Raw genomic sequence first — 27,591 nt, forward strand, 5'->3', positions numbered from 1 at the left:
CATCCCAATGAAGGCAAGAGAAACTGAGACATATATATATTGCTTGACTTAAACCTTGTATTGTCCCAATCATAAATTGAAATTACAAATATTATTGTGACATTCTATGGAATTCATTTATAAATGTGGTATTACATATATTCTTTTAAAAAATGTTTCTTAAAATATTCAGTACACAACAGAAATGGACACAATTTAAATTTACAATACATTAGACATATCACAAACCACGTCATGTCCTCTTCACTCCCTCTTCAACCAATAACCCTAAATGGCAAAGCTCAACACAGACTGGAAGAAAGTACTAGTCCCACTACTAAAATACTAAGATCACTATGAGTGTACATCTTATTTAACTCAATAATGTACCATATTTAAAACAGAAAGAATATCACACCTTATTATTTCCATAGGCCATATCCATTGCTTCTAGGGATAAGGAGCAAAGTGCATTTATTAAATGATGCAATGATACATCATCAAGATACCTATAATGAAAATGAAGAAGTATGACATTCTGATCTAAAATATACAGCTAATAATATTTCTTTCAATTTCAAAAACTGATTCTTTTTTTTTTAAATTTATTTATTGTTTAATTTATATCCAAGTTAGTTAGCATATGGTGCAACAATGATTTCAGGAGTAGATTCCTTAATGCCCCTTACCCATTTAGACCATCCCCCCCACCCCACAGCCCCTCTAGCAACTCTCTGTTTGTTCTCTGTATTTAAGAGTCAAAAACTGATTCTTACTGTGAGCTTTCAAACAATCTTGAAAGTATATTGGAAATCACTGGTAAATCTGTCATCACTGCTGTTGTGAGAACCTAAGAGAAGAGTACAATTAAATGTAACATATGAACATATTGAGAAGCACAAATTCAGTAAGACTAACTACAGCTTACTGTACTGGGTCCTTCTACAGCTCTCCCAGGTTTCAAGGCACCACCACTACTAGGCTTTAATCCCAGAATCCATACAAGATGCTGTAAAATTAAACAAAAAAAAATAACTAAATCTGTAAAACTGTAAAAACCCTAATAACTAAAATTAAAAGTCATTAGTAACTCTTAATAACTAAAATTAAAATCAGAAATAGGTTTCCAATAATTAAATTTAAATCGGTAACTGCTATTCATATAAAATACTTAAAACACCAAGCATAGGCAGAACTTAGGCCATTAAGAGAAGCCACATCTTTTTTCTTTTCCAACTTTTCCTTCTTCAAACTTACTGTCTATTCTTTAGGCTTCCCCAAACTACCAACAGGCATTGCTTAATTTAATTGGTTGCACCTAGATATAAAAAGAACACTGATCTTTGACTCAGAGCCTACAACATACCTGTAGGGTCGCCAAGACAAGTTGCCATGATGTTCCAAGAACAGCTCCATGGCAGTGTGCCAAGTTAAGTAAAGTCCTCATACACTGGATATTTTTGGAAGTGAGCTATATTTAAATAAATATATATTTGTAAGAATTGTTATGCATTCTCGTAAAGTAGGATTATCATATTCAAATATTTTTTAAATAAAAAACCAAATATATTAAGAAAATAGGTGTGGATGGTTTGTATAGAACAAATTAATTTGCTTAAAAATTGTGTTACCATCATTGTTAATGATAATGTCAGTTGTCTTCTAAAGGTATCAATCATCCAAGTAAAATAAATAACTCTAACAACAAAATCTGGCAAACAAAAAGAAAGGTACAGGCGACAGAGTTAACATGGCAGAGTAGTATAGGGACCCTGAGCTTGTCTTGTCCCTGAAACACAGCTAGATCAGCATCAAGACATTTTGAACACCTAAGAAATTGATCTCATGATAAATGCAACAATTTGCATAATATGAGCCAGAGAACTTGGCAGGAATGTCATGCAGAGGGGTGAAATAGGGGAGAGAAAAACCGTGGAGCTGCAGAGTAGGGTGCCATTTTCACAGAGAGAGGGCAGAGAAAGGGGGAGAGTGCAGAGCATCAGGATTGCTCAAGAAAAGCACTCCCCACCCCAACAGAAGCTGGAGAGAAAGAGAAGGAAAGAGTGAGAACACTCAGAGGGAACTGGACAAAACATCTGTTCTCCAAAACCATTAATGGAGAGAGGGGAGAGGGTTTCAATACCACCAGGGTTCTATAAACAATGGAGCGCAATGTCTGAAGGTTCAGAGATCAGTGCCTGACGATGCTCCAGTGAGGAAGTAGGGCAAATCCCCAGGAATAGGCAATGTGGACTGAGGGATCCATGTGTAACACGGAGAGAAGCGGTTCTCCTGTCTGGAGTGCATTTGATAGAGGCTATCTGTCCTCCCCATTGGCAAAACTCCCAGCGGACCCTGGAGAGCTGTCACATTTACTGATAGTAGAACAAAGGCACCAGAGTGCAGCAAAACTGGCTGGGGTATGATTTACCAAAAACTCTGAGCCACTGCCACTGCATGATCGCACAAATATTTTCTAGGGAAAGCCAGCATCTGGTGATTGCTCAGCGAAACTCCCCCCCCCCCCCCACCAGAGAATCAGTGCAGGTCAAAGATGAAGGTGTCTGTGAAGTATGGGGTTTTGAAACACAGCCCCATCTGAGATAAAACTGTGGAGGGAGGCATTACCTGGCAGGCAGACAGCTTGGACACAGACAGGGTAAAGGCAAGAAGACAGAAGCCTGATACAAAGGAGGGGTACTTGATCACACATCTGTGAGGGCACGAAATTCCTAATCCAGAGACTAGAGAGCTGGGTTAAGCTATTTTCACCCCTCGCCCATGCATTCACAGACCAGGATTGACCCCACTGAGCTAAGCAGCACCACCAAGTGAAGAATACAGCTGATACACCAAGCCCTGCCCACCTGCGTCCTCCAGAAGACCAGCACAAATCCTCTCCACGTGCTTAGTCTACTGACCATAGAGTGTGTCAAAGTTTCAGTTCTAGGGGCGCCTGGGTGGCTCAGTCAGTTGGGCGCCCGACTTTGGCTCAGGTCATGATCTCGCGGTCCGTGAGTTCGAGCCCCGTGTCGGGCTCTGTGCTGACAGTCAGAGCCTGGAGCCTGCTTCAGATTCTGTGTCTCCCTCTCTCTCTGACCCTCCCCCGTTCATGCTCTGTCTCTGTCTCAAAAATAAATAAACATTAAAAAAATTAAAAAAAAAAAAGTTTCAGTTCTAGGGGAAACTGGATTTAACTTTATTCAGGTTTCGTTCTGTTTGCTTGTTTGTTGGTTTGTTTTCTTTGCTTCTATTTTTGCTTATGCTGTTTTCTTTTTCTTTCTTTTCTTTCTCTTTCTTGGATACATAAAGAGCAATTTTTATCCTATTTTATTTTATTCTATTATTAAACATTTTTTAATTAATTTAAAATTTTAATTTAATTTAATTTAAAAAATTTTACTTTTTTTCCCCTCTTTTTTCTATCAAACCTCTCTCCACAAGAAGACTGAAATACACCTAAGATCTGGCTTCCTTTATTTGATTTTGTTTTGTTTTAATATTACTTTCTTATTAACTTTTTTCTTCCTTCAAAATGACATGATGAGAAATTCACCCCAAAAGAAAGAAGAGGAAGAAATGATGGCCAGGATTTAATCAACACAGATATAAGTAAGACAGTCTGAACTAGAATTTAAAACCATGATTATAAGAATACTAGCTGGGGTTGAAAACAGAATAGAAGACACCAGCAAATCTCTTTCTGCAGAAATAAAAGAGCTAAAATCCTGTTAGGATGAAATTAAAAATGCTATCACCGAGATGCAATCTCAAATGGATGATATGACGGCAAAGATGGATGAAGCAGAGCAGTGAATCCGTAATTCAGAAGATAAAATTATGGAAAATAATGAAGCAAAAAAAAGAGGGAAACAAAGGCAAAAGATCACCATACAAGACTTAAGAGAACTGAAAGATTTATTAAGGAGGAATAATATTCATATCATAGGAATCCCAGAAGATGAAGAGAGAGAAGAGGAGCAGAAGGTTTATGTGAGCAAATTATAACTAAAAACTTTCCTAATCTGGGGAAGAACACAGACATCAAAATACAAGAAGCACAGAGAACTCCCACTGGACTGAACAAAAACTAACCATCACCAAGGCATACTGTAGTCAAATTCACAAAATACACAGACAAGGAGATGATCATGAAAGCAGAAAGTGAAAAAAAAGTCTTTAACCTACAAGGAAAGACAGATTACGTGCATGGCAAATCTGTCCAAAGAAACTTGGCAGGCCAGAAAGGAGTGGCAGGAAATATGCAACGTGCTGAATTGGAAAAATATGCAGCCAAGAATTATCCAGCAAGGCTGTAATTCAGAATAGAAAGAGAGACAGAGTTTCCCAGACAAACAAAAACTAAAGGAGTTCATGACCACTAAACTAGCCCTGCAAGAAATTTTAAGGGGGACTCTTTGGAGAAAAAAAATGAAACAAAACAAAAGAGACCAAAAGTAACAAAGACTAGAAAGGACTGGAAAATGTCACCAGAAACACCACTCTCTACAGGTAACACAGAGGCACAAAATTCATATCTTTCAATAACCACTCTAAATGTAAGTAGACTAAATATTCCAATCAAAAGACATAGGTATCATAATGGATAAAAAAACAAGACCTGATCTATATGCTTACTACAAGAGACTCATTTTATACCTAAAGGCACCTGCAGATTGAAAGTAAGGGGATGGAGAACTATTTATCATGCTAATGGACATCAAAAGAAGGCCAGAGGAGCCATTCTAATATCAGACAAACTAGATTTTAAAACAAAAACTGTAACAAAAGATGAAGAAGGGCATTATATCATAATTAAGGAGTCTATTCACCAAGAAGATCGAACAATTGTAAATATTTATGCCAACTTGAAAGCACCCAAACACATGAATCAATTCATCACAAACATACAGAAAGTCATTAATAATAATACAGTAATAGTAGGGGAATTTAACACCCCACTCTAGCAATGGACACATCATCTAAGCAGAGAATCAACAAGGAAACAATGACATGCTGGACCAGATAGACTTAACAGATATATTCAGAACATTTCATCCTAAAGCAGCAGAGTACACATTCTTCTCAAGTGCACATGGAACATTCTCCAGAGTAGATCACATAATGGGACACAAATCAGCCCTCGACAAATACAAAAAAACCTATATCATCCCATGCAGATTTTCAGATCACAAAGCTATGAAACTTGAAGTCAACCACAAGAAAATATTTGGGAAGATCACAAATACTTGGAGATTAAAGAACATTCTACTAAAGAAAGAATGGGTTAACCAAGAAATTAAAGAGGAAATTAAAAAAAGTACATGGAAGCCAATGAAAATGAAAACACGACAGTCCAAAGCCTTTGGGAAGTAGCAAAGGCCGTCATAAGAGGGTAGTATATAGCAATCCAGCCCTTCTTAAATAAGGAAGAAATGTCTCAAATATACAACTTAACCTTACATCTAAAGGAGCTGGAAAAAGAAGAGAAAATAAAGCCCAAAACCAGGAGAAGGGAAATAATGAAAATCAGAACAGAAATCAATACTGAAATTAAAACAAACAAAAAACAAAAAAAAAGGGAACAGATCAACAAAACCAGAAGCTGGTTCTTTGAAAGAATTAATAAAAATAATCAGACTTACTAAAAAGAAAAAGGAAAGTACCCAAATAAATAAAATCACTAATGAAAACAGAGAGATCACAACCAATACTGCAGAAATACAAACAATGATTAGAGAATATTTTGAGCAATTGAATGCCAACAAATTGGGCAATCTGGAGGAAATGTATAAAGTCCTAGAAACATATAAACTACCGAAACTGGAATAGGAAGAAATACTAAATTTGAACTGACCCATAACCAGTAAAGAAATTCAATCAGTCATCAAAAATCTGCCAACAAACAAGAGTCCAGGGCTGGATGGATGTCCACGGGAATTTTACCAAACATTCAAAAAAGAGTTAATACCTATTCGTTTCAAGCTGTTCCCAAAAATACGATGGACAGAAAGTTTCCAAACTCATTCTATGAGGCCAACATTACCTGATTCCAAAACCAGACAAAGACCCTACTAAAAAGGAGAATTATAGAACAATTTCCCTGATGAACATGGATGCAAAAACTCTCAACAAGATACTAGCAAACTGAATCCAACAATACATTAAAAGAATTATTCACCATAATCAAGTGGGATTTATTCCTGGGATGCAGCGGTGGTTCAATATCCACAAATCATTCAACGTGACACATCACATTAATAAAAGAAAGGATAAGAACCACATGATCCTCTCAATAGATGCAGGAAAAACATTTGACAAAATACTGCATTCTTTCGTGATAAAAACCCTCAAGAAAGTAGAGATAGAAGGAACACACCTCAACATCATAAAGGCCATATGCAAAAGACCCACAGCTAATATCATCCTCAATGTGGAAAATCTGAGAGCCTCCCCCCAAAGGTCAGACATATAATAGGGATGTCCATTCTCACCACTATTCAACATAGTACTAAAAATCCTAGCCTCAGCAATCAGACAACAAAAAGAAACAAAGGCATACAAATCGGCAAGGAAGAAGTCAAACTATCACTCTTCACAGACAACATGATACTCTATGTGGAAAACCTGAAAGACTCCACCAAAAAAATGCTAGAACTGATACATGAATTCAGTAAAGTCACAGGATATAAAATCTACGTACAGAAATTGGCTGCATTTCTATACACCAATAATGAAACAGAGTATCAAGGTATCGATCTCATTTACAACTGTACCAAAAATCATAAAATACCTAAGAATAACCCTAACCAAAGAGGTAAAAGATCTGTATGCTGAAAACTATAGAAAGCTTATGAAAGAAACTTAGAAGAGACAAAGAAATGGAAAACATCATGCTCATGGGTCAGAAGAACAAATACTGTTAAAATGTTAATACTACCCATAGCAATCTACACATTTAATGCAATCCCTACCAAAATAACACCAGCATTCTTCACAGAGCTAGAACAAACAATCCTAAAATTTGTATGGAACCAAAAAAGACCCCAAATAGCCAAAGCAATCTTGAAAAAGAAAACCAAAGCTGGAGGCATCACAATCCCGAACTTCAAGATGTATTAAAAAGCTGTAGTCATCAAGAGAGTATGGTACACAAACACAGACACATATATCATTGGAACAGAATAGAGAATCCAGAAATGGACCCACAAATGTATGGCCACGTAATCTTTGACAAAGCAAGAAAGAAAATGCAATGGAAAAAAAAGACAGTCTCCTCAGCAAATGGTATAGGGAAAACTGGTCACTGACATCCAGAAGAATGAATCTGGACTGCTTTCTTACACCATACACAAAAATAAACTCAAACGGATGAAAGACCTGAATTTAAGACAGGAAACCATAAAAATCCTAGAGGAGAAAACAGGCAACAACCTCTTTGACCTCGGCCACAGCAATTCCTTACTAGACATGTCACTGGAAGCAAGGGAAACAAAATCAAAAAAGAACTGTTGGGACCTCATCAAGATAAAAAGTCTGCACAGGGAAGGAAACAGTCAACAAATCTAAAAGGCAACCGATGGAATGGGAGAAGATATTTCCAAATGACATATCAGATAAAGGGTTAGTATCCAAAATCTATAAAGAACTTATCAAACTAAAAATCCAAAACACCAATAATCCGGTGAAGAAATGGGCAGAAGACATGAACAGACACTTTTCCAAGGAAGACATCCAGATGGCTTACAGACACATGAAACGATGTTCAACATCACTCATCATCAGAGAAATACAAATCAAAACCATAACAAGATACCACCTCACACCTGTCAGAATGGCTAAAATGAACAACAGGTGTTGGCAAGGTTGAGGAGAAAAGGGAACACCTTTGCATTTCTGGTGGGAATGCAAACTGGTGCAGCCACTCTGGAAAACAGTACGGAGATTTCTCAAAAAATTAAAAATAGAGCTACTCTACAATCCAGCAATTGCATACTAGCTATTTATCCAAAGGATACAAAAATGCTGATTTGAAGGGGCACATGCACCCCAATGTTTACAACACTATCAACAACAAAGTATGGAAAGGGCTCAAATGTCCATTAACTGATGAATGGATAAAGAAGACGTGGTTTATATAGGGGCACCTGAGTGGCTCAGTCGGTTAAGCATCTGATTTCAGCTCAGGTAATGATCTCTCTGTGAGTTCGAGCCTCTCTCAACAGCTCAGAGCCTGGAGCCTGCTTCGGATTCTGTGTCTCCCTCTCTCTCTGCCCCTCCCCTGCTTGCACTCGGTCTATCTCTCTCAAAAATAAACAAACAATAAAAAAAAAATTTTTTTGGGGGCGCCTGGGTGGCGCAGTCGGTTAAGCGTCCGACTTCAGCCAGGTCACGATCTCGCGGTCCGTGAGTTCGAGCCCCGATCTCGCGGTCCGTGAGTTCGAGCCCCGCGTCAGGCTCTGGGCTGATGGCTCAGAGCCTGGAGCCTGTTTCCGATTCTGTGTCTCCCTCTCTCTCTGACCCTCCCCCGTTCATGCTCTGTCTCTCTCTGTCCCCAAAATAAATAAACGTTGAAAAAAAAAAAAAATTTTTTTTAAAGATGTGGTATATACATACAATGAATATTACCCAGCAATCAAAAAAGAATGAAATCTTGCCATTTGCAACAACATGGATAGAACGAGAGTATATTGTACTAAGTGAAATAAGTCAGACAGAGAAAGACAAATACCATATGATTTCACTCATGTAGAATTTATGAAACAAAAAAGAAAAATATAGGGGTAGGGAAGGAAAAATAAGATAAAAATAGAGATGAAGGAAAACGATAAGAGACTCTGAAGTATAGAACAAACTGAGGGTTGCTGGAGAGGTGTTGGATGGGGGGAATGGACTAAATGGGTGATGGGCATTAAGGAGGGCTCTTGTTGGGATGAGCACTAGGTGTTATATGTAAGTGATGAATCACTAAATTCTATTCTTGAAACCATTATTACACTACATGTTAACTCACTTGGATTTAAAAAATAAAAAAAGAAAGGTATAATAATTTTGCTGGATAGTTAATTGGTAACTAAGGTAAGAAAAGTCCTTCACCATTACTGTTCCTTGAGGCTGGACTGCCAGAGGTTGACCAACTGCCACAACTTGCTGGTGAGATTCACTTGATGGACTTATCATCATAACATTCTGGCCCTGAATGGAATATGCTAGAACACAAAGGAAAGCTTAAATAATTAAGATATACTTTTCACATTATTCAAAGTAATGTTGTATTTTAAAACATTAATTTGATTAAACTAAGTTCAACTATGACACTTATGCAGTTACCTATTATCTACATGCAAACATTTTTGAAATTCAGGAGGTATAAAAACCAATATAATTTAAGCAAATTTTAAGTAATTTTCTATATAACTTTTTAAAATTATAAAACTTAGGTATACTTTTTCACAAGCAAAATAGAATTAGGACACATGGAGTATTTTAACATATATTCCCAGTAAACTTTTATAGTTAAAGTTAGATGTCCAATCTCACATTTTCAGTCTGAAAACTAAATACCATCTTGAAATATATTTCTATTACATGTAACAAACCTGAGTGTTTTCAAAGTATTCAACAAGAAAAAAACCATCTGAACGTTAAAAGCAGCATTATTGTTCTACTAGTTCGTTGAAAAAAATAAAAACAAAAACAAACAAAAAAACACCACTACTTTTTAAAAATTTTTTTAAGTTTATTTATTTATTTTAAGTAATCTCTAGACCCAATGTGGGGCTCAAACTCATGACCTCGAGATCAAGAGTTGCACATTTCACTGACTGAGCCAGCTAGGCACCCCAAACCACCATTTCAATAGTATGATATAGTTTACAACAGACTTCTAGATTTATTTTCTTTTTAAAATTTTTTTTAATGTTTGTTTATTTTTGAGAGAGACAGACAGTCAAAGCATGAGTGGGGAAGGGGCAGAGAGAGATGGAGACACTGAATCCAAAACTGGCCCCAGGCTCTGAGCTGTCAGCTCAGATCCCGATGCTGAGCTCGAACTCACAAGCCATGAGATCACAACATGAGCCGAAATTTGATGTTTAACCATCTGAGCCACCCAGGCACCCTGGAGATTTATTTTCTTTTATCCTCACTATCATTGTTGAAAATTGGTATTATTCTCCCTGCACTCCCATTGTTTTAAAGAGATGGAAAAAATTTAAGCTCTGGGTCGCAGACCCAGAGAAGTCTGCAGACTTCTCGCAGAGGTCATAGTCAGAGAGTAAAACAGGTAGGCTTGAACTAGGAATTTCTATAATATTTTCTCTACATAATGTCACATCACTAGATGAAAAAAAACTCCGAGTAAGCTGAAGTCTTACATTTGTTGGAAAGCGTGGCTGCGGTGGTGGTATTCAGCACAGTAAGAGCATAATGGGGGGGCAGGGAACCTTTGCATATTGCAGTTATAAAGGCGTCTCTTGAAGTTACAAGGCCCAGTCTTCCACAAAGAGCAGCCATAGTCAGTTCAGCTTTTAAAATATTCTCAGTGGCAGCTTCATCTGTGCTGAAAAGATGAAGTATTGTATTTAATATGATTAATTTATGTTTAATTATACTGCGAACATGATGTGCAATTAGGTATTCAGTGGAGTTTTAAGAAAATCTATAGACAAATAACAGCAAAATATACTTAAGGAATTTTAACTAATCAACATAATATCTGAAAATCTGAATTGGGTGAAAGCAATATATAATACATATTTCATTATTGAAGAAAATGGTTAAGCACTCAAAGATTTAACTTAAAATATCAAGCATTTTAAAATCAGTAAATTCTGCCATTCTGGAAAACAAATCAAAGTTACTGATAATCATCATCACTGTAAAAGTAGTAGTAAGGCTTGAAGTGAAAAAAAAAATTCTGTAATTTTAGGATTGGATTTTCCATTAAAACATTATGACAACTACTCTGGTGGGGAGCAGGGCAAGAATAGGAGGAAGGGGGGAGGTGGCAGAAAAAGAATAATGTCCAAAAACTAATATTAAGAAATAAATCTTAAGACAAATTGAAGTAACAATTTTAATGTTTGTTTCTTATTAACTGTCACATGCAATATAAAAATTATAAAGACTTAATACCTGGCATCAAGAAGGAGTGAGAGAGCAGCAAGTAAACCACACCAGCAGGCATTCACCATTTCTTCCCAAACAGCTCTACTGACTTAAATGACAAAAACACACAATACCTCATGATAACATAGTATTTGACAAAATGCTATTCTAAAACCTCCCTAGTCATATGATGATACATTATATATTCCATCAACAACTCAATTATAATACTAAAATCTATAATATTTATATATTTGAACCAATGAAAACTTAAAAACCACACCAGAGTTTCAGAATTCAAAAAGTTAACTTACTGGGTGTGTGTGTGTGTGTGTGTGTGTGTGTGTGTGTGTGTATGTGTGTGTGTGTGTGTAATGTCAGCTCCTTTTCCCTTCCCCTTCATTGGGCCAATCTTTCAGCCTCTGTGATCAGCTAAGAGTGATCAGCTGGTTCAGCCAGGAGACTGGTGATACACACACACACACACACACACACACACACACACACACACACACACACACACATTGGGAATCAAGTAAATAAAGCGAATCCACTGAATAAACTGGGACCAAGTTTTCACTGTTGGAGAAGGTAATTACAAACATGGAAAGTTGAAAATAAACCTTGTGGTATTAAACCAGAACTGGAGAAACCTCATTTACACAGACATTTTTAGACAGGCATTTTTAAAATGTAGAGAGATGTATGCTTGTGTGTGCATGTGTATGCGTGCATTTCTTTTTCAAGTAGTAAAAAGCACACTAGTGCCCATGTGTTAGTTTCCAAATACTATTCTAAACTAAAAGAAGCTAGGGCTCCTTAGATAAATAACTGAATCCTGGGCTTGGCAAGAAAAATCAAAGATGAGTTTAGAACATTTTGTTGAGTCAGATAGTAAGGTAGAGGTCAGAAAATGACAAAAGAACATAGTGACCAGTTTGAAAGGGGTCCCGCTGGCAATGTCAGGAACAATCTGAGTGTTAAACCAAATAATGATAATCACAGATTGCAACCCTTCAATAAAATAAAATTCCATTCTGCCATTCTGGGGGGGAAAAAAAAAATCAAAGCAACTGATAATCATCATCACTGTAAAAGTAGTAGTAAGGCTTGAAGTGAAAAAAACATTCTGTAATTTTAGGACTGTATTTGCCATTAAAACATCAGGGCAAGAATAGCAGGAAGGGGGGAGGTGGCAGAAAAAGAATAATGTCCAATATATAAAAAATAATATAAATGAATAAATCTTAAAAAAATAAATGGGAGAGAAGGAAAAGCTCTCTTTAATATTTTAGATTAGTCTCAAAATATTTCTCCACAAAAAGTTCATAATTATTCTTACATTGAAGAAACCAGCCAGACATATTAACCAAATGGTAACATTACCAATAATGAGACATGTTGACACTGTATGCTCCTGACATGTTGATACACTAAGTATAATGCAGCAACGTTTCTATAGTAAAAACGAATAAATTGAATCTAATTATGAGGAAACAAAAGACAAACCCAAACTGACTGAGCTACCTTTCAAAAGGGTCAAGGTCATATAAAACAAGAAAAAACTAAGGACATGTTCTAGATTAAAGGACAGTATAGCAACATGAAACTAAATTCAACAGGTAATCCCAGAACATAAGAAGACCTCATTGGGGGGCGCCTGGGGGGCTCAACTGGTTAAGCCTCCGACTCCTGGTTTTGGCTCGGGTCATAATCTCATGGTTCATGAGTTCAAGTCCCGCATGAGGCTCTACGCTGACAGTGCAGAGCCTGCTTGGGATTATCTCTTTCTCTCCCTCTATCTGCCTCACTCTGGCTCACACTGTCTGTCTCTCTCTCTCTAAAAAAAGAAAACAAAAACAAAAACAAAAAGGAAAAGGAAAAGGAATAGAAAAAAAGACATCATTGGGGCAACTGGCAAAATTTGAATGAGGTCTCAAATTAGATAATACTGGGCTAATGCTAAATTTATGATAGGACTGTACTATAGTTATATAGGAAACTGTCCTTATTTTTTAGAAAACACTGAAGTATTAAGGGGAAATTGGGCATTATGTCTGCAACTTATTCTCTAATAGTTAAAAAGGTAAAAAGTATAGTGACATATATAAATACAATTACACAAATATGGTACTGTTAACAATTGGGAAATCAGGGTGAAGGATATATGGGAACTCTAGTATCTGTGCAACTTTTCTGTAAATTTCAAATTATTTCAAAATAAAAGTTAAAAATACATCACATATACCTATTTCCTTATCCATTTGGTCTGACGTTGACTGTGATTCTTGCCGTTCTGATGACTGTGTTGGTGAAGAAGCTGCTTCAGTGGTAGTCTGACATTCTGTTTCAACCTCTCCTAACTCTCCTTCAATCATACTAGTGATTCCACGTACAAGGTCTAGCAAACAGTGGAATGCCACAGACATAGCATAACCTTCTGGTATAGTTGGGGGCTCAACTTTGTCCAACATCTCCAGGCTGAAATTATGAGAAAATCAGAACACTAGTTAAAAGCCACAATAATGAAAATACATGAAAGGACTTCCATAATTTGTAGTCTACAGAAATTAAGAGCAACAAACTGCAAAAGTGAATGGACATTACTGAGTTTGTGTTGTTCGGAGGAGGGCTCCCTTCTCAGTATTCTAAGAAACTGATTAGAAAAATTAAGGTCTGACCACTTCCATAACTAATTAGTTTAATAACTTACTTTTTTGCCTCTCCCCACAAGATGTGCCAATATTTTCATTAAATGTTGGCACTAGAAAAATAAAGACATGCAAAATAGTGTAAGACTAAATGGATTATAAAACCACTCAAATCTGACTAAGGTGCTTTCAAAATAAGGTGCTATCAAATCAATCCTTTAAATGGGAAGATACTTTCACACTGAGAAAGTATTACTGTGAGATATCCAGCTTAGCTATCATCTCAGATACAATATGTCAACAGAGTAAGAATAATACTCAGAGCTTCAGTATGTCAAAGTCACATTTTAGAGCAGTTTCTACCCCATAGTTAAAACAAAGCTTTCAAAAGGGAAGATAAATCTTTTGTCTTAAATCATGGCAAATAAAGAGTTATGGTTTTAAGTTCCTTAAAACTGAAATCTGTCAAGATAAATCAATGGAAAAAGAACTGGTGGTACTGGAACAACTGGATATTCATATGTAAATGAATGATGGTGGATCTACCTTGCACCATATACAAAAATTCACTCAAAATGTATGAACGACCTAAATGTAAGGGCTAAAACTAAAAACTCTTAGTTGAGAACCTGGGAAAAAATCTCCACAACCTCACATTAAGTACTGATTTGTTAGATATGATGCCAAAAGCACAAGCAACAGAAGAAAAAATAAATTGAATTCATCAAAATTAAAAAATATTGTCCTTCAAAGGATACTGTTAAGAAAATGAAAGGCAATCCACAGAATAGCAAATCATATATCTAATAGGGGACTAAAGAATATATAACACTAATAGCTAAATAATAATAAAAAATAAATAAAAAGGAGCAAAGGATCTGAAAAGACATTTCTCCCAAGATGATATATAAATGGCCAATAAACACATGAATAAGAAACTCAAAGTCATCAGTTTTTAGAGAAATGCAAGTTGAAATATGGTAAGATAACATTTAATATCCACTAGGATGGATATGATCAAAAGACTATGACAATAATCAAAAGATAGTAATAAGCATTGCTCAGGATGTAGAGAAATCTGAACCCTCATATACTGTTGGTGGGAATGTAAAATGGTACAGTCTCTTGGGAAAATAGTTTGGCAGTTCTTCAAAAGTTAAACATCCACAACTACATGACCCAGCAATTCTACTCCTAGGTATATATCCAAGAAAAATGAAAACATATGTCTAAGCAAAAAAGTTACACACAAATGCTTACAGCAGCATTATCTCTAAAAGCCAAAAAGTGGAAACAACCCAAATGCCCATCAAATGATGGATAAACAAAATGCAGTACATCCATAAATCAGAATTATTTACCCATAAAAAGAAGTGAAACAGTGATATATCCTACAACATGGATGAACCTTCAAAACATGCTAAGTGAAAGCCTGAACAAAAGAATATTTATTGTACGATTACTTTTATATGAAATATCCAGAATAGGCAAATCAGTAGAAATGCAAGGTAGATTCATGGTTGCTAGGGGGTGGGGAAAGGGAGACTGAGGAATGACTGATAATGGGTAAGGGTTTCTTTCTGGGGTGATGAAAAAGTTCTGGAATTAAATGGTAGTTACTGTTGTATATAGCTTTTGAATACAATGAAACCATAAATTATACACTAAGACTAAATTTTATGGTTTGTGAATTACATCTATACATACAATTGAAATCACTAAAGATTACAATAAAAAAAGTTAATAAAAGGGGTGCCTGGGTGGCTCAGTTAGTTAAGCATCTGACTCCTGATTTTGGCTCAGGTCATGATCTCATGGTTTGATGAGTTCAAGCCCCACATCGAGCTCTGCGAGCTCTGCGCTGACTTTACAGAGCCTGCTTGGGATTTTCATATTCTCTCCCTCTCCCTGTCCCTCTCTCTCCCTCCCTCCCCTCCCCCCGCCCCTCCCTGGCTTGTGCTCTCTCTGTTTCTCTCAAAATAAATAAATAAATTTGAAAAAATTATTTAAAAAAATTAAAGTTAATAAAAGAGATTTCCTACTTCAAATCCTAAAAGTCCCTGAATCATAATCAAGACTGGAGGTAGGTAATTTATAAATATATGCAAAACTCAAAGTAAATAGCTATCATTTGTTGTGCAATTACTCTTGGCCCGGGACTTTAAGGTATTTTTTTGGTGCATTTTGTCTTGTTTAAACTCCACACAAAACCCCTAAAAGACACAGATGATGAAACCAAGGACTATGGTGACACCGCTACCAATCAGCAGTTCTTAACCCAAGTCTGATTCTAAAGTCTATCAATTTAGCCCCTAGCATGTCCTGGCTCTGAATATTTTAAAATTTAGGTATTCAATAAAAATATAAATACATTCTTGATCAAGAGATCTAAGCTCAAACAGCAAGGGTAAATTTTCTGGATTCAACTGTATAAAGCCACACATTAAGCCTATCAGCACTAATTGTTTTTTTCAGACAAATCTCTACTTTCAAAGAACAAATGATCTACTGTGAAAATGCATCTAAAACAGATAATATAATCTTAAATATCCAAAACTCCAATCCCCAAATTCTATGGTAAAGACTTTAAGTGCCAGAATAGTTAGGAGAAAAAAGGTGATTTATGTTTATTTATACCACAGCCTATAACATGGCCTACACTTTCTTACCTCAATATTTCAGGGCTATTTTATTAGAATCACTACATAAATTCCAGTTTTAGATAAAATGTAACTCATTTATTTAAATATTTTTAAATTTAGGTAAACTTGCAAAACTGTCACAAGCCCAACTTTGAAAGAAACCACAGTATAATTAATCTGAAAGAATATGTCAACAATACTTAGGTAAAAACTACTTCTGAGGGCACCTGGGTGGCTCAGTCAGTTAAGCGTCCGACTTCAGCTCAGGTCACAATCTCATGTCTCGTGAGTTCGAGCCCTGCATCAGACTCTGTGCTGATAGCTCAGAGCCTGGAGCCTGCTTCAGATTCTGTGTCCCCCTCTCTCTCTGCCCCCCCCCCCCCCCCCCCCCCGCTCATGCTCTGTCTCTCTCTCTCTCTCTCAAAAATAAATAAACATTAAAAAAGTTTAAAAAAACTACTTCTGTACATCACTTAAGTTTTCAAACGATTACATACTTAAAAAAGTCAATACATGAACAGAATACACAATCAAGATTTCCATTTTTACCTTCAAAGAAAATAGTAAAAATAACTTTATACTCGAAGTCACAGTATTTAGTAGCAGAACTAGTTAAAATCAACTCTCTTAGTTGACAAGGACTAAATTATCAACAAACAATTGGCCCTGGGCTCCTTGGTGGTTCAGCTGGTGGAGCATCTGAGGTCAGGTCATGATCTCATGGTTCATGGGTTTGAGCCCTGCGTCAGCCTCCACTCTGACAGTGCAGAGCCTGCTTGGGATTTTTTCTCTCTCTCTCTCAATAAATAAACTTAAAAAAACTATTTGCTGTTCTTTTAAAACAAAAAGAATAAATTAAACAATTGGTTTCAGGGGCCCCTGGGTGGCTTGGTTGGATAAGCGGCCAACTCTTGGTTTCAGCTCAGATCATGATCTCACGGCTTTGTGGGCTCAAGCCTGGCATCAGGCTCTGCACTGGCACCATAGAGCCTGCTTGGGATTCTCTCTCTCCCCTTTTTCTCTCCCTCTCCCCTACTTATGCTGTCTCTCTCAAAAGAAAGAAAGAAAGAAAAAAAGAAAGAAAGAAAGAAAGAAAGAAAGAAAGAAAGAAAGGAAAATTAGACCATTGGTTTCTGACTTCCATTTTATTAATAAAAAAGCAATTATTACAACTTTGCCAAGTAATTACTCTTTTGTCATTTGTTTTGATTTTTCTTCCTCAAGCACTCACTCTCTCCCTTTAGTTATGTATCTGTTCAATCTTCTATCCTCAGAGATCATTTCTGTCCCCATCTTCACCTTGGTCACTCTCTATCCCCTTAACTTGTCTTTTCTTCAAAGAATTAAACACTAGCAAGGTGATATTACATGTTTATTTGAGCCTTTATTGACTATCTCACTCACTAATACATAAGTTCCATACGGGCAGCAATTTATGGAACCCAACAGCAGTTCCATGTTGGGGTTTTTTCAACTTATAAAATGAGGTGGGGAAGTGAATGAATCAGATTACGGTCTCCTTCAGTGCTAGAAATATGATTCTTTTAAATTTGATTCTCTAGTATACTTGCACCACTAGCCTTTATAGCAAGCAAAAGCTTATATGAGACTAGGTAACATTATCTTTTAAATGACTAAGAATAACAATGAATTTTAGTTAAATATTTCAGTCCTCTATGACTCCATGCTTTTACACTTTTAGCCAAAATAAAGCTGTACAGCAAAATATCATGATCATACAATGTAGACTGACACACCATATAAATTTATCATTTAAACTAGTCAGAGAAAAGGAGGTTGGGCAAATGAGTAAAGGGGTGTGGGAGACACAGACTTCCAGTTCTTCTAGTCACAGAATGAATAAGTTACAAGAATAAAAGGCACAGCATAAAGGATAGAGTCAATGATATTGTCACAGTGATGTAAGGAGTCAGATGGCAGCTACACTTGTGATGAACACAACATAATGCATAAACTTGTCAAATCACTGTATTATATTGTACACCTGAAACTAATGTAACATGTGTACTATACTCACATTTTTAAAAAATGTTTATTTATTCTTGAGAGAGAGAGAGAGAGAGAGAGAGAGAAAGAGACAGTGTGAGCAGGGGAGGGAGAGAGAGAGAGGGAGACAAAAGCTAAAGCAAGCTCCAGGCTCCGAGCTGTCAGCACAGAGCCTGACACAGGGTTTGAACTCACAAACCATGAGATCATGAACTGAGCTAAAGTCGGACGTTTAACTGGCTGAGCCACCCAGGTGCCCCATGCTCAAATTTTAATGAATGAATAAATAAATAACCAAACAAACCAACAAACTAGTCAGAGACTCTGCTTCAAATCTTAAGTTTTGATTTACTGTCATCGGAATAGTATTTTAATTATACATACTAAGCATCCAAAATGTATGAAATAACTGCTTCACAACAGCTGCAGCATTAAACCTATGTGGTATTAACTGCTTTATCTCTGGAGCACTGTAGTTCACTTCAACCTAAGAAAAATCAACAATACACTGCCGACTATATATTTGTTAAACTGAAATAACTAATGATAATACAAATAACATATATGGTATCCATTAAACACTTCAAATTAATTAAACTAAAAGTACTGTATGTTAAACCCTAACAATGGAATTAGCTAAACAGTTAAAATAACTTTTATTACCTAGAGAATCCTGAAAGGTAAATATATCACTACTCCCATTTTATAGGTGAAGAAACTGAGATTTTTAAAATTAAAGAATTTGCTGCTGGTAAAGTCAGTATTAGAAGACCTAAGTCCAAAGGGTCTGAAATCAAGTCACATACTTAAATCAAAAAGCCATATAAAACAGCTGACTAGGTCCTCAGGTAGAAAAACCACATTTTGTTTCATAATGCTATTAACAGGTCTACAAATAGACAAAAGATAACAAACAAAATCCAATCCTTAGTAAAAATCTCAAAATATGGCCAAAAAAATTAGTTCTAAACTGTATTAGAATTAGTAGGCTTACAAAGCATAAGAGACTGCTGAGAACTGAGAACAAACTAAGGGTTGACGGGGGGTGGGAGGGAGGAGAGGGTGGGTGATGGGTATTGAGGAGGGCACCTGTTGGGATGAGCACTGGGTGTTGTATGGAAACCAATTTGACAATAAATTTCATATATAAATAAAAAAAAATAATAAAATAAAAAAAAAAAAGAAACATAAAAAAAAAAAAATTAGTAGGCTTAAATTCAAAATATAATGCAGAGAGAAACATTTTATGATAAAATATCCCCAACAACATCAATCATAAAATAAGGCTACTACTACTTACTAGGTGGCTTTTGCACTCCCTTGTACTGTTATAGTCAGAATAGGTATCCAAGTTCCTCTATATTCAAATGCTGGTAGCAAAGTAACACCTCCACCAATCCCCAACATTCCTGAGTTAGCTGGTGTTGAGACTGGGCCCCCTGAGTTATTATTTCCTATTAGATAAGGAGAAGAAAACAGAGATACCAATTTACTACTTAATTACAAATCAATGATATTAAAATATCTGTTCAATTAAAAAAAAAAATTTGTTCTAGGGGCACCTGGGTGGCTCAGTTAATTGAGCATCCAACTCTTGATTTTGGTTCAGTCATGATCCCAGGGTCATGGGATCAAACCTGGAATCAGGCTCCATGCTGAGTCTGGAGCCTACTTAAGATTCAGTCTCTCTCTCTCTCTCTCCTACTTAAGATTCAGTCTCTCTCTCTCTCTCTCTCTCTCTCTCTGCGCCACTCTCCCCAACTCCTGTTCTAAAAAAAATTTTTTTTTAATTTGTTCTACAGGAATGGATACTGCACAAATAAATGAAGTTTATCAATCCTGTTATGGCTATTAGAGAGTCTCTCTGTCTTCCCAGAACACCATTTCCTTTTTTATTTTTTAGAGAGAGAGAGCACGAGCAGGGAAGAGGGGCAGAGGGAGAAAGAGAGAGAATCTTAAGCTGGCTCCACACCCAGCACGGAGCTCAACACAGGCTCTCATGACCTGAGCTGAAATCAAGAGTCAGACACTTAACTGCCTGAGCAACCAGATAGATACCCCACCATTTCCCTTTTTATAAAAAAAAAAAAAAAAGTACTAATTAGTAAAACTATTGACAAACTTTACAATATACTTTCTGTTAGACCACTTTTCACCACAGGTGAAAATAATGAATTAAAAAAACCATTTATCAGAGAGTAAAAAGTAGGAGATAAAGAAGGCAAAGAGAAACTAGAAGTTGTACACTGATTTCCAAACAAGCTTAAATCAAGTTCACCCATTTCGTTAAAAGAAAGACTAACAGACCTCCTAAGATGGTGAACCAGACTCTTTATTTATTTATTTATTTATTTATTTATTTATTTATTAATTATTTTAATTTTTTAACGTTTTATTTATTTATTTAAAATTTTTTAACGTTTATTTATTTTTGAGACAGAGAGAGACAGAGCATGAACAGGGAAGGGTCAGAGAGAGAGGGAGACACAGAATCCGAAACAGACTCCAGGCTCTGAGCTGTCAGCACAGAGCCCGACACGGGGCTCGAACTCACGGACCGCAAGATCATGACCTGAGCCGAAGTCAGTCGCTCAACTGACTGAGCCACCCAGGTGCCCCTCGGTTTATTTACTTTTGAGACAGGGAGAGACAGAGCATGAACAGGGAGGGTCAGAGAGAGGGAGACACAGAATCTGAAACAGGCTCCAGGCTGAGCTGTCAGCACAGAGCCCGACGCGGGGCTCAAACTCACGGACCGCGAGATCATGACCTGAGCCGAAGTCGGCCACTTAAGACTGAGCCACCCAGGCGCGCCCAGACTCTTTTTAAAGAGAGGCACAAAATGAAGACTCTTTTAAAATGAAGATAAACATCTAAAGTCTTATTCTTATGTGATTAGAGAAACTGAAAGTATACCAGAGAAAGAAACATATTCTGGAAAGAAATAAACACAGGGCTCCTGAATGGCTCAGCCAGTTAAGTGTCCAACTCTTGATTTCAGCTTAAGTAATGATCTCACGGTTTGTGGAATCAAACCCCAAGTTGGGCTCTGGGTTGACAGCATGGAGTGTGCCTGGGATTCTCTCTCTCCCTCTCTGCCCCTCCCCTGTTGATGCACATGCTCGTTCTCTCTCTCTCTCTCTCTCTCTCTCTCTCTCTCTCTCTCTCATAATAAATAAATAAACATTAAACAAAAAGAAAGAAAGAAAGAAAGAAAGAAAGAAAGAAAGAAAGAAAGAAAGAAAGAAAGAAAGAAAGAAAGAAATACGGGTGCATGGGTGGCTCAGTCGGTTAAGCATCGACTCTTGGTTTTGGCTCCGGGTATGATCTCTGGTTCATGACTTTAAGCCCCATGCTGGGTTCTGTGCTGATGAGGCACAGCCTGATTCTGACTCTTCTATCCCCCACCCCCCAAAATAAATGAATAAGCTTAAAAAAAAAGAAAAAAGAAAGAAAGAAACACAATTGCCTCAATAAGACTGAATATTCCTTTTTTTTTTAAACTTTTTTTAATGTTTATTTTATTTTTGAGAGAGACAGAGCATGAGTGGGAGAGGGTTAGAGAGAGACACAGAATCCCAAGCAGGTTCCAGGCTCTCAACTGTCAGCACACAGCCCAATGCAGGGCTCAAACCCACAAACCATGAGATCATGACCTGAGCCAAAGTTGGGCACTTAACCAACTGAGCCACCCAGGTGCCCTGAGATTGAATATTCTTTAAGTGAAAGTCTTTACTATCAACACATTTAGGTAATTCAAATTTCTCTATTCACAAAATTTCTATGAAATACCCTCTCAGAATAGTGCATATTGTAAATCGTGGCAGAATATAAAAAACAAAATATGAATTAGCCTTTACCAGCTTGGTTTGTTGTAGCAGGATTTCCAGTAGGAGGGACAAGAAACAATGACTGGATAAAAGATCCCAGGGCATTTACAATATCACGAAAAACCTTGGTAGAATGCTGTTTCATATCATAGGACTGACAAAATGACCTGTAAAATAATTTTTAAATAAAATAAAATGTTTAATAAAATGTTTCTAGGGAAAATATTTGAATATATTAACATTTTTTAATAGCAAGTAATTTTGATTTGTCAGTCTGAATGCTATACTTAAAACTTCATCACACCTGAGTTATTCTACTAAGTTAGTACAAAGGTTGAGACTGAGGTCAATGTTCCAAAAAAATTTTTCTTGGCTGTATTAACCAGTAATTTGGACGGATGGCAATTACTACCCATGTTTTTTGCCCACTTCTCAGTTGTTTTCCACACTCACACCCCTACCCCTCTATATACATACAATACACAATTTTCTTTGTTTAGAAATCACTAACGTTTGGGAATACTTAAAAGTCTTCTTACTAGCACAAACATTAACCTATTTAACTAAATACTGCTGAGGTTCTACCTTAATAGCTGAGGCTGCACACAGAGTCTGTGTATAGATTCTACTGCAACAGCTCGTAGCCACTGTGGTTTATCTGCATCCAGAAATTTCACCAGAAGTGACAGAAATATCTCACATTCAGTTACCTAAAAAGTATAAGATTTTTTAATAATATTTCTTTAAATCTAAGATAAGAATTTATAAAATACACTCTTGTTCTTAGTTTATGGAAAAATCAATAAAATCTTCTAACTTTAAATAAATTACAATTCTTAATGGGGAGTAGAGAAAAGGAAGGGAAGAGCAGTTATATAAGGGAAAAGCTAACAGTAAAAATAATCAGTCTCTCTCTAAATACATCTCTGAAAACACACACTAGTCATCTGCTCACATGGTCAATCTTTTATCCTCATTCTTTAGAAAGCACTATGCACCATCACACCATCCTCACTGCTGCCAGGTAGCACACATATCATGTAAACTGCTGGTAGGATGTATATTCTACTCTTTAATAATACCACAAGTTTTTCCATACGTTCTTGTGCTGCTTAAACAAAGAGGCGATAAACGTAAGCATGTTTAGTGTACATTTTCTAGGGAAAAACAAAAAGGAATCCATAGCAGTTAGCAAGTATAAGATATAAAGTACTTAGAATGAGGCCTGGTACATAGTTTCCCTTTCTTTGTAAATATCCGTTATCATTACTGTTAATATAAATCATCTCTTCTGCAAGCTCTTTGTAAATAAAAATGTTTAGAGCACATTCTCAACATTACACACTAAATGTGTGGTAGATGAATAAATGAACAAAAAAAAGTAACCAGTTTTTTCAAAAGTTAATAGATTACTTCTTAATGTTACACATTAACTGAGGGCACAGCAGGATCCTTGTGAGGTAAGAACCTGACATTGTGGTTAGTAGGCCAAACTGAAATCTCCCTTTATACCAAGTGCAGCACATTATTGGATGAGTTAGCTGGGGGTACCCTGAAATGAGTAAGCATCATATGGGGCAAGAAATTTCAGAAATATAGCAGTCATCAGGATGTTAGCCCAAAGTCTTAGCAGCTGGTATCTTCTAATGTCTTACAGTACTGTTAACTGGATGCTTAAAACTAGGACATAATCATGAAGATAAAGCAGGAGGGATAATTAAAAACTTGATTCTTGGATTGCTATGATTGGGGAAGTCCTAAAACAGAGGCTTATCACTGTCCTAAACATGATACTGTTAAAAAGCATTAGATCAGAAATCAGATGGGCTCAGCTTTATCCAACAGAGTGGATGACAAGTTACATAACCTTATAAATAAAGGATAAAAGCATCTCATCTTCCGGAGAAGTCAAATGAGAAAATTGTAAAAATAAAAACGTCTCGTAAATATGATAAAGTGCCATGCAAATACGGAGCACATTTTTTCCTAAACAAATGATCCCTTTTAGTAAAGAACTGATAAAGAATCATGCTGGTGACTCACTATGCAAGTTGTTATCTACAACAGAGTTTTAACATTAGTGGGTCCTCCAAACGCGCACTACCTCTTTTAGAATAAAAGTGAAATATAAATGCGGTAGTACAATTGAAGGCTCATAAGCCAGGTTTTGAGGCCAGAAAACAAAGGCTCTCAAAAACATTATATCACAGCCAAAAGAAATATTATTATAAAACTTGCCTTGAAGAGTATATCAGTTCCTCTCCTGTAAGAGAAGGACTACAGCACATTCTGTCGGCTGAAAAATCATGTATGAATAGTACTATGTACATAACAATACCTAGAGACCTGTATTATTTTAGTACTTATTTCATAAAAATTACTATCTGAATATATCATAACATACAAAAATTCAAAGGCTTTAATGAATATATTGTAACATACAAAAGATACAAAAATTCAAAGGCTTTAATTTGTAATCTTAAAAAAAAAAAAAGCAAATCAAACAACTTATACTACAGCCACTACAACCTTGTAATTTGGGTAAATGAGAGCCTCTCTCCTGAGGTCTGGAACTTTGGTCTCCTTTCCTTCCTCCTTGCCAAGTGTGAAAGTCTGATCAGAGAACTAGTGTTGAGGTCACTGCATTGTTCTCAAGGACATCAATGGAGAGCTCCTGCTGTGAATTTATTAAGCCTTTTTCCCAAGAAGCTGCACTCACAGGGAAACGTGTATTAAGAATGGCATCTATGGGGGGCGCCTGGGTGGCTCAGTCAGTTGAGCATCCAACTTCAGCTCAGGTCATGATCTTACGGTTCTTGGGTTCGAGCCTCACGTCGGGCTCTGTGCTGATAGCTCAGAGCCTGAAGCCTGCTTCGGATTCTGTGACTCCCTCTCTCTCTCCCCTCCCTTGCCCATACTTTACCTCTCCAAGACAAACATTAAAAAATTTTTTAAAAAAGAATATTTAAAAGAATGGTTTCTATGGCCTAAGTCTAATTGGCCTAATATGACATGAAGATACCTCATAAACTCCATTATACTAGCATGAAGAGTGATGAATGTTTCTGAATTCCTACAGTCCTTTGTACTGGATAGTAGTCAAGAGACAACTGATGCTTAAGATTAATCATTCATTCTGGTAGAAATTTTAATCACAGTAGCACATGGATTTCTGATAAGGAACTATGTACATAATAAAGTAACTGTTGACTTAGGACACAACAAAGACAATCTGATAGACTATAAATGCAGGAGTCTATTTCTCAAAGGCTGATAAGAGTAAACAACCTTTTGGCTAATGAATTTGTAGTGCTAAGATCCTTTGTTGGAGACATGTATGTGAAGCAGTAGAAAATTAGGTTGGGTTAGTCAAAATAGCCCCATTAACTCCTTTTTAAAAGCAGTGAGTCAAAGGTAGAAAAGAGATATGCTACCAACTTATAAGCTAAGTTTCACAAATCCCTTAAACTATCTTCCTAAAAAAGATATCTGGACAGAAAGCATAAATGATTCAGAGGACAGAGAAGCATCTAGCTCAGATGATACAAAAGAGAAAGAATATAGTATACCTGCTATATTATATCTCTTCCTGAATGACCAGGGCATTCCAATTTCCTCCAGTCACTCTATCACTCTAGATATATTAACAGAACTAACCTTTGAATGTTAGGTATTTCCACCCCTGAGCTACTGGATACAACAAAATAAACTGGTGAATACTGAAGGAGAACAGATTCCCTAGTTAAGTGATTCCCCAAAGTGGGGTCAAAATGAGGTCACAATTATTTTTATAGTAATACTAAGATATTACTTGCCATTTTTAGTGTATTGACATTTGCAGTGATGATACGAAAGCAATGGTGGGTATAACAGCTGGCGCTTTAGCACGAATCAAGGCAGTAGCACCAAACTGCACTAGTATCATTGTATTTTTCATTCCCACACACAATTTTGTTTTAAAAAGGTCTGTTTCACTAAACAACCACAATGAAAATAAGTAAATAAAAATAAGCATAAATAAAAAATAAAATACAAATTATTAATTTTATTAAATTTGACCTGTAAGTGTCTGTCTTTTTAATTTTCTGCGTGACAAAATGAGAATATATATGAAGCAGTTTTTCTACGTATCAAAGTACAACGGTTGTCTGGGGAAAAACATAGTTAAGAACTGATCTAGTCACTTTTTTCCCCCTAAGGAACACCATTTTAACTGAAAAAGCAAATGGTAAATTACGACTTTTTAGACTTGTGTACATTGCAGACACTTAATAAAAAAATGAACAAAGTAAGCTTGTAGCTGTAAGGGAAACAAATAACAGTATTTGTTGCCAACAAGAAGATTTAAGCTTTCAAGCAAAAGTAAGTATTTTAGAAAATTTATATCTACCACTGTGACCTTGACAACTTCTTGATAACAGATTTATCTGATAAATGGTTGGTGATTAACAAAAGTGATTTCTGGTAATGTATAAAATGTTGACATTTGGATTATCTGCATAATTAAAATACATGATATTACAAAATCATGTATGGATAAAAGATACAATCAGAGCACAAGATGAATCAATGAATTTTAATGTAACCGAGTATGAAAATGTCATTACTATGGTTTCAATACTACACCTTTAAGAAACTGTCACTTGGTCCAGTCTGGTGTAGTAGCAAAGAGGAATATCCACTATTAAGATAGATTTAATATCCATGAAGACAATTCTGCCTTTTCCAACTACATGTCTTTGACAAGACAGATTTTCTTCATATGCTTCAACCAAAACAACACGTCACAATAGAATGAAAAAAGATAAGAAAATCCAGTTATCTTCTATTAAGCTAGACATTAAGGAGATTTGCAAAAAATATCTTTGTTTTCCTCTTGGAAAAATAATGAGTTTTATGTTAACATGAGTGGGTTCAGTATGATCTGACTTAATTTTTAGTACAATAAATGATAGAAAAAATCCACATAAACAAAAGGTCAATATTTTCCTACAAGCATAAAGAGATCCAAAGACTAAAAAGTGTAAGAATTACTACTCCAGTATGTCTCCTAGATGTATAATTTCCATGTTTAAATAAGGAAAACACAAAGAAATGAGAGAGAAGCATTGCACATAAATTACATATCTTACTCCACAAGTATCATACCTTTAACTTTTGCCCTTGGAGAAGCTGTAGAATGTCTGAACTTGCTCATGATGAAAAGTGCCAATATTACAAAATCTAACAGTGTGGAATTAATATTTTAAATCATCTGAAGATGAATTTGCCTTTACAAACACAGTAAGGTAAGTTTTACCAGTTGGTCATTACCCCCAAGGAGTGAAGTACACGGAAGTAGGCCTTTCTCTACCACCTTTAGGTAGTAATATT

The 27,591-nt window shown here is 36.2% G+C and overlaps 1 protein-coding gene across 5 annotated transcripts in view; it reads right to left on the bottom strand.

Annotated features, from left to right (window-relative positions):
* MON2 (MON2 regulator of endosome-to-Golgi trafficking) overlaps nt 1-27,591 on the bottom strand; it is a 118,931-nt gene that overhangs the window by 49,012 nt on the left and 42,328 nt on the right. For all 5 annotated transcript variants that reach the window (XM_086712922.1, XM_025927061.2, XM_086712921.1 and 2 more), the window contains 11 exons: nt 22,804-22,928; nt 22,249-22,385; nt 19,689-19,842; nt 13,337-13,569; nt 11,116-11,197; nt 10,356-10,540; nt 9,076-9,188; nt 1,346-1,450; nt 908-988; nt 756-829; nt 398-488 (listed from right to left, as the gene is read on the bottom strand). In XM_086712922.1, the coding sequence (XP_086569048.1) occupies nt 398-488; nt 756-829; nt 908-988; nt 1,346-1,450; nt 9,076-9,188; nt 10,356-10,540; nt 11,116-11,197; nt 13,337-13,569; nt 19,689-19,842; nt 22,249-22,385; nt 22,804-22,928 (1,380 nt within the window). The remainder of the gene's footprint in view (nt 1-397; nt 489-755; nt 830-907; nt 989-1,345; nt 1,451-9,075; nt 9,189-10,355; nt 10,541-11,115; nt 11,198-13,336; nt 13,570-19,688; nt 19,843-22,248; nt 22,386-22,803; nt 22,929-27,591) is intronic.

The sequence above is a fragment of the Puma concolor genome, chromosome B4, assembly GCF_028749965.1.
Source record: "Puma concolor isolate L17-30 chromosome B4, mPumCon1.1.hap2, whole genome shotgun sequence".
Classification (NCBI taxonomy): domain Eukaryota; kingdom Metazoa; phylum Chordata; class Mammalia; order Carnivora; family Felidae; genus Puma; species Puma concolor.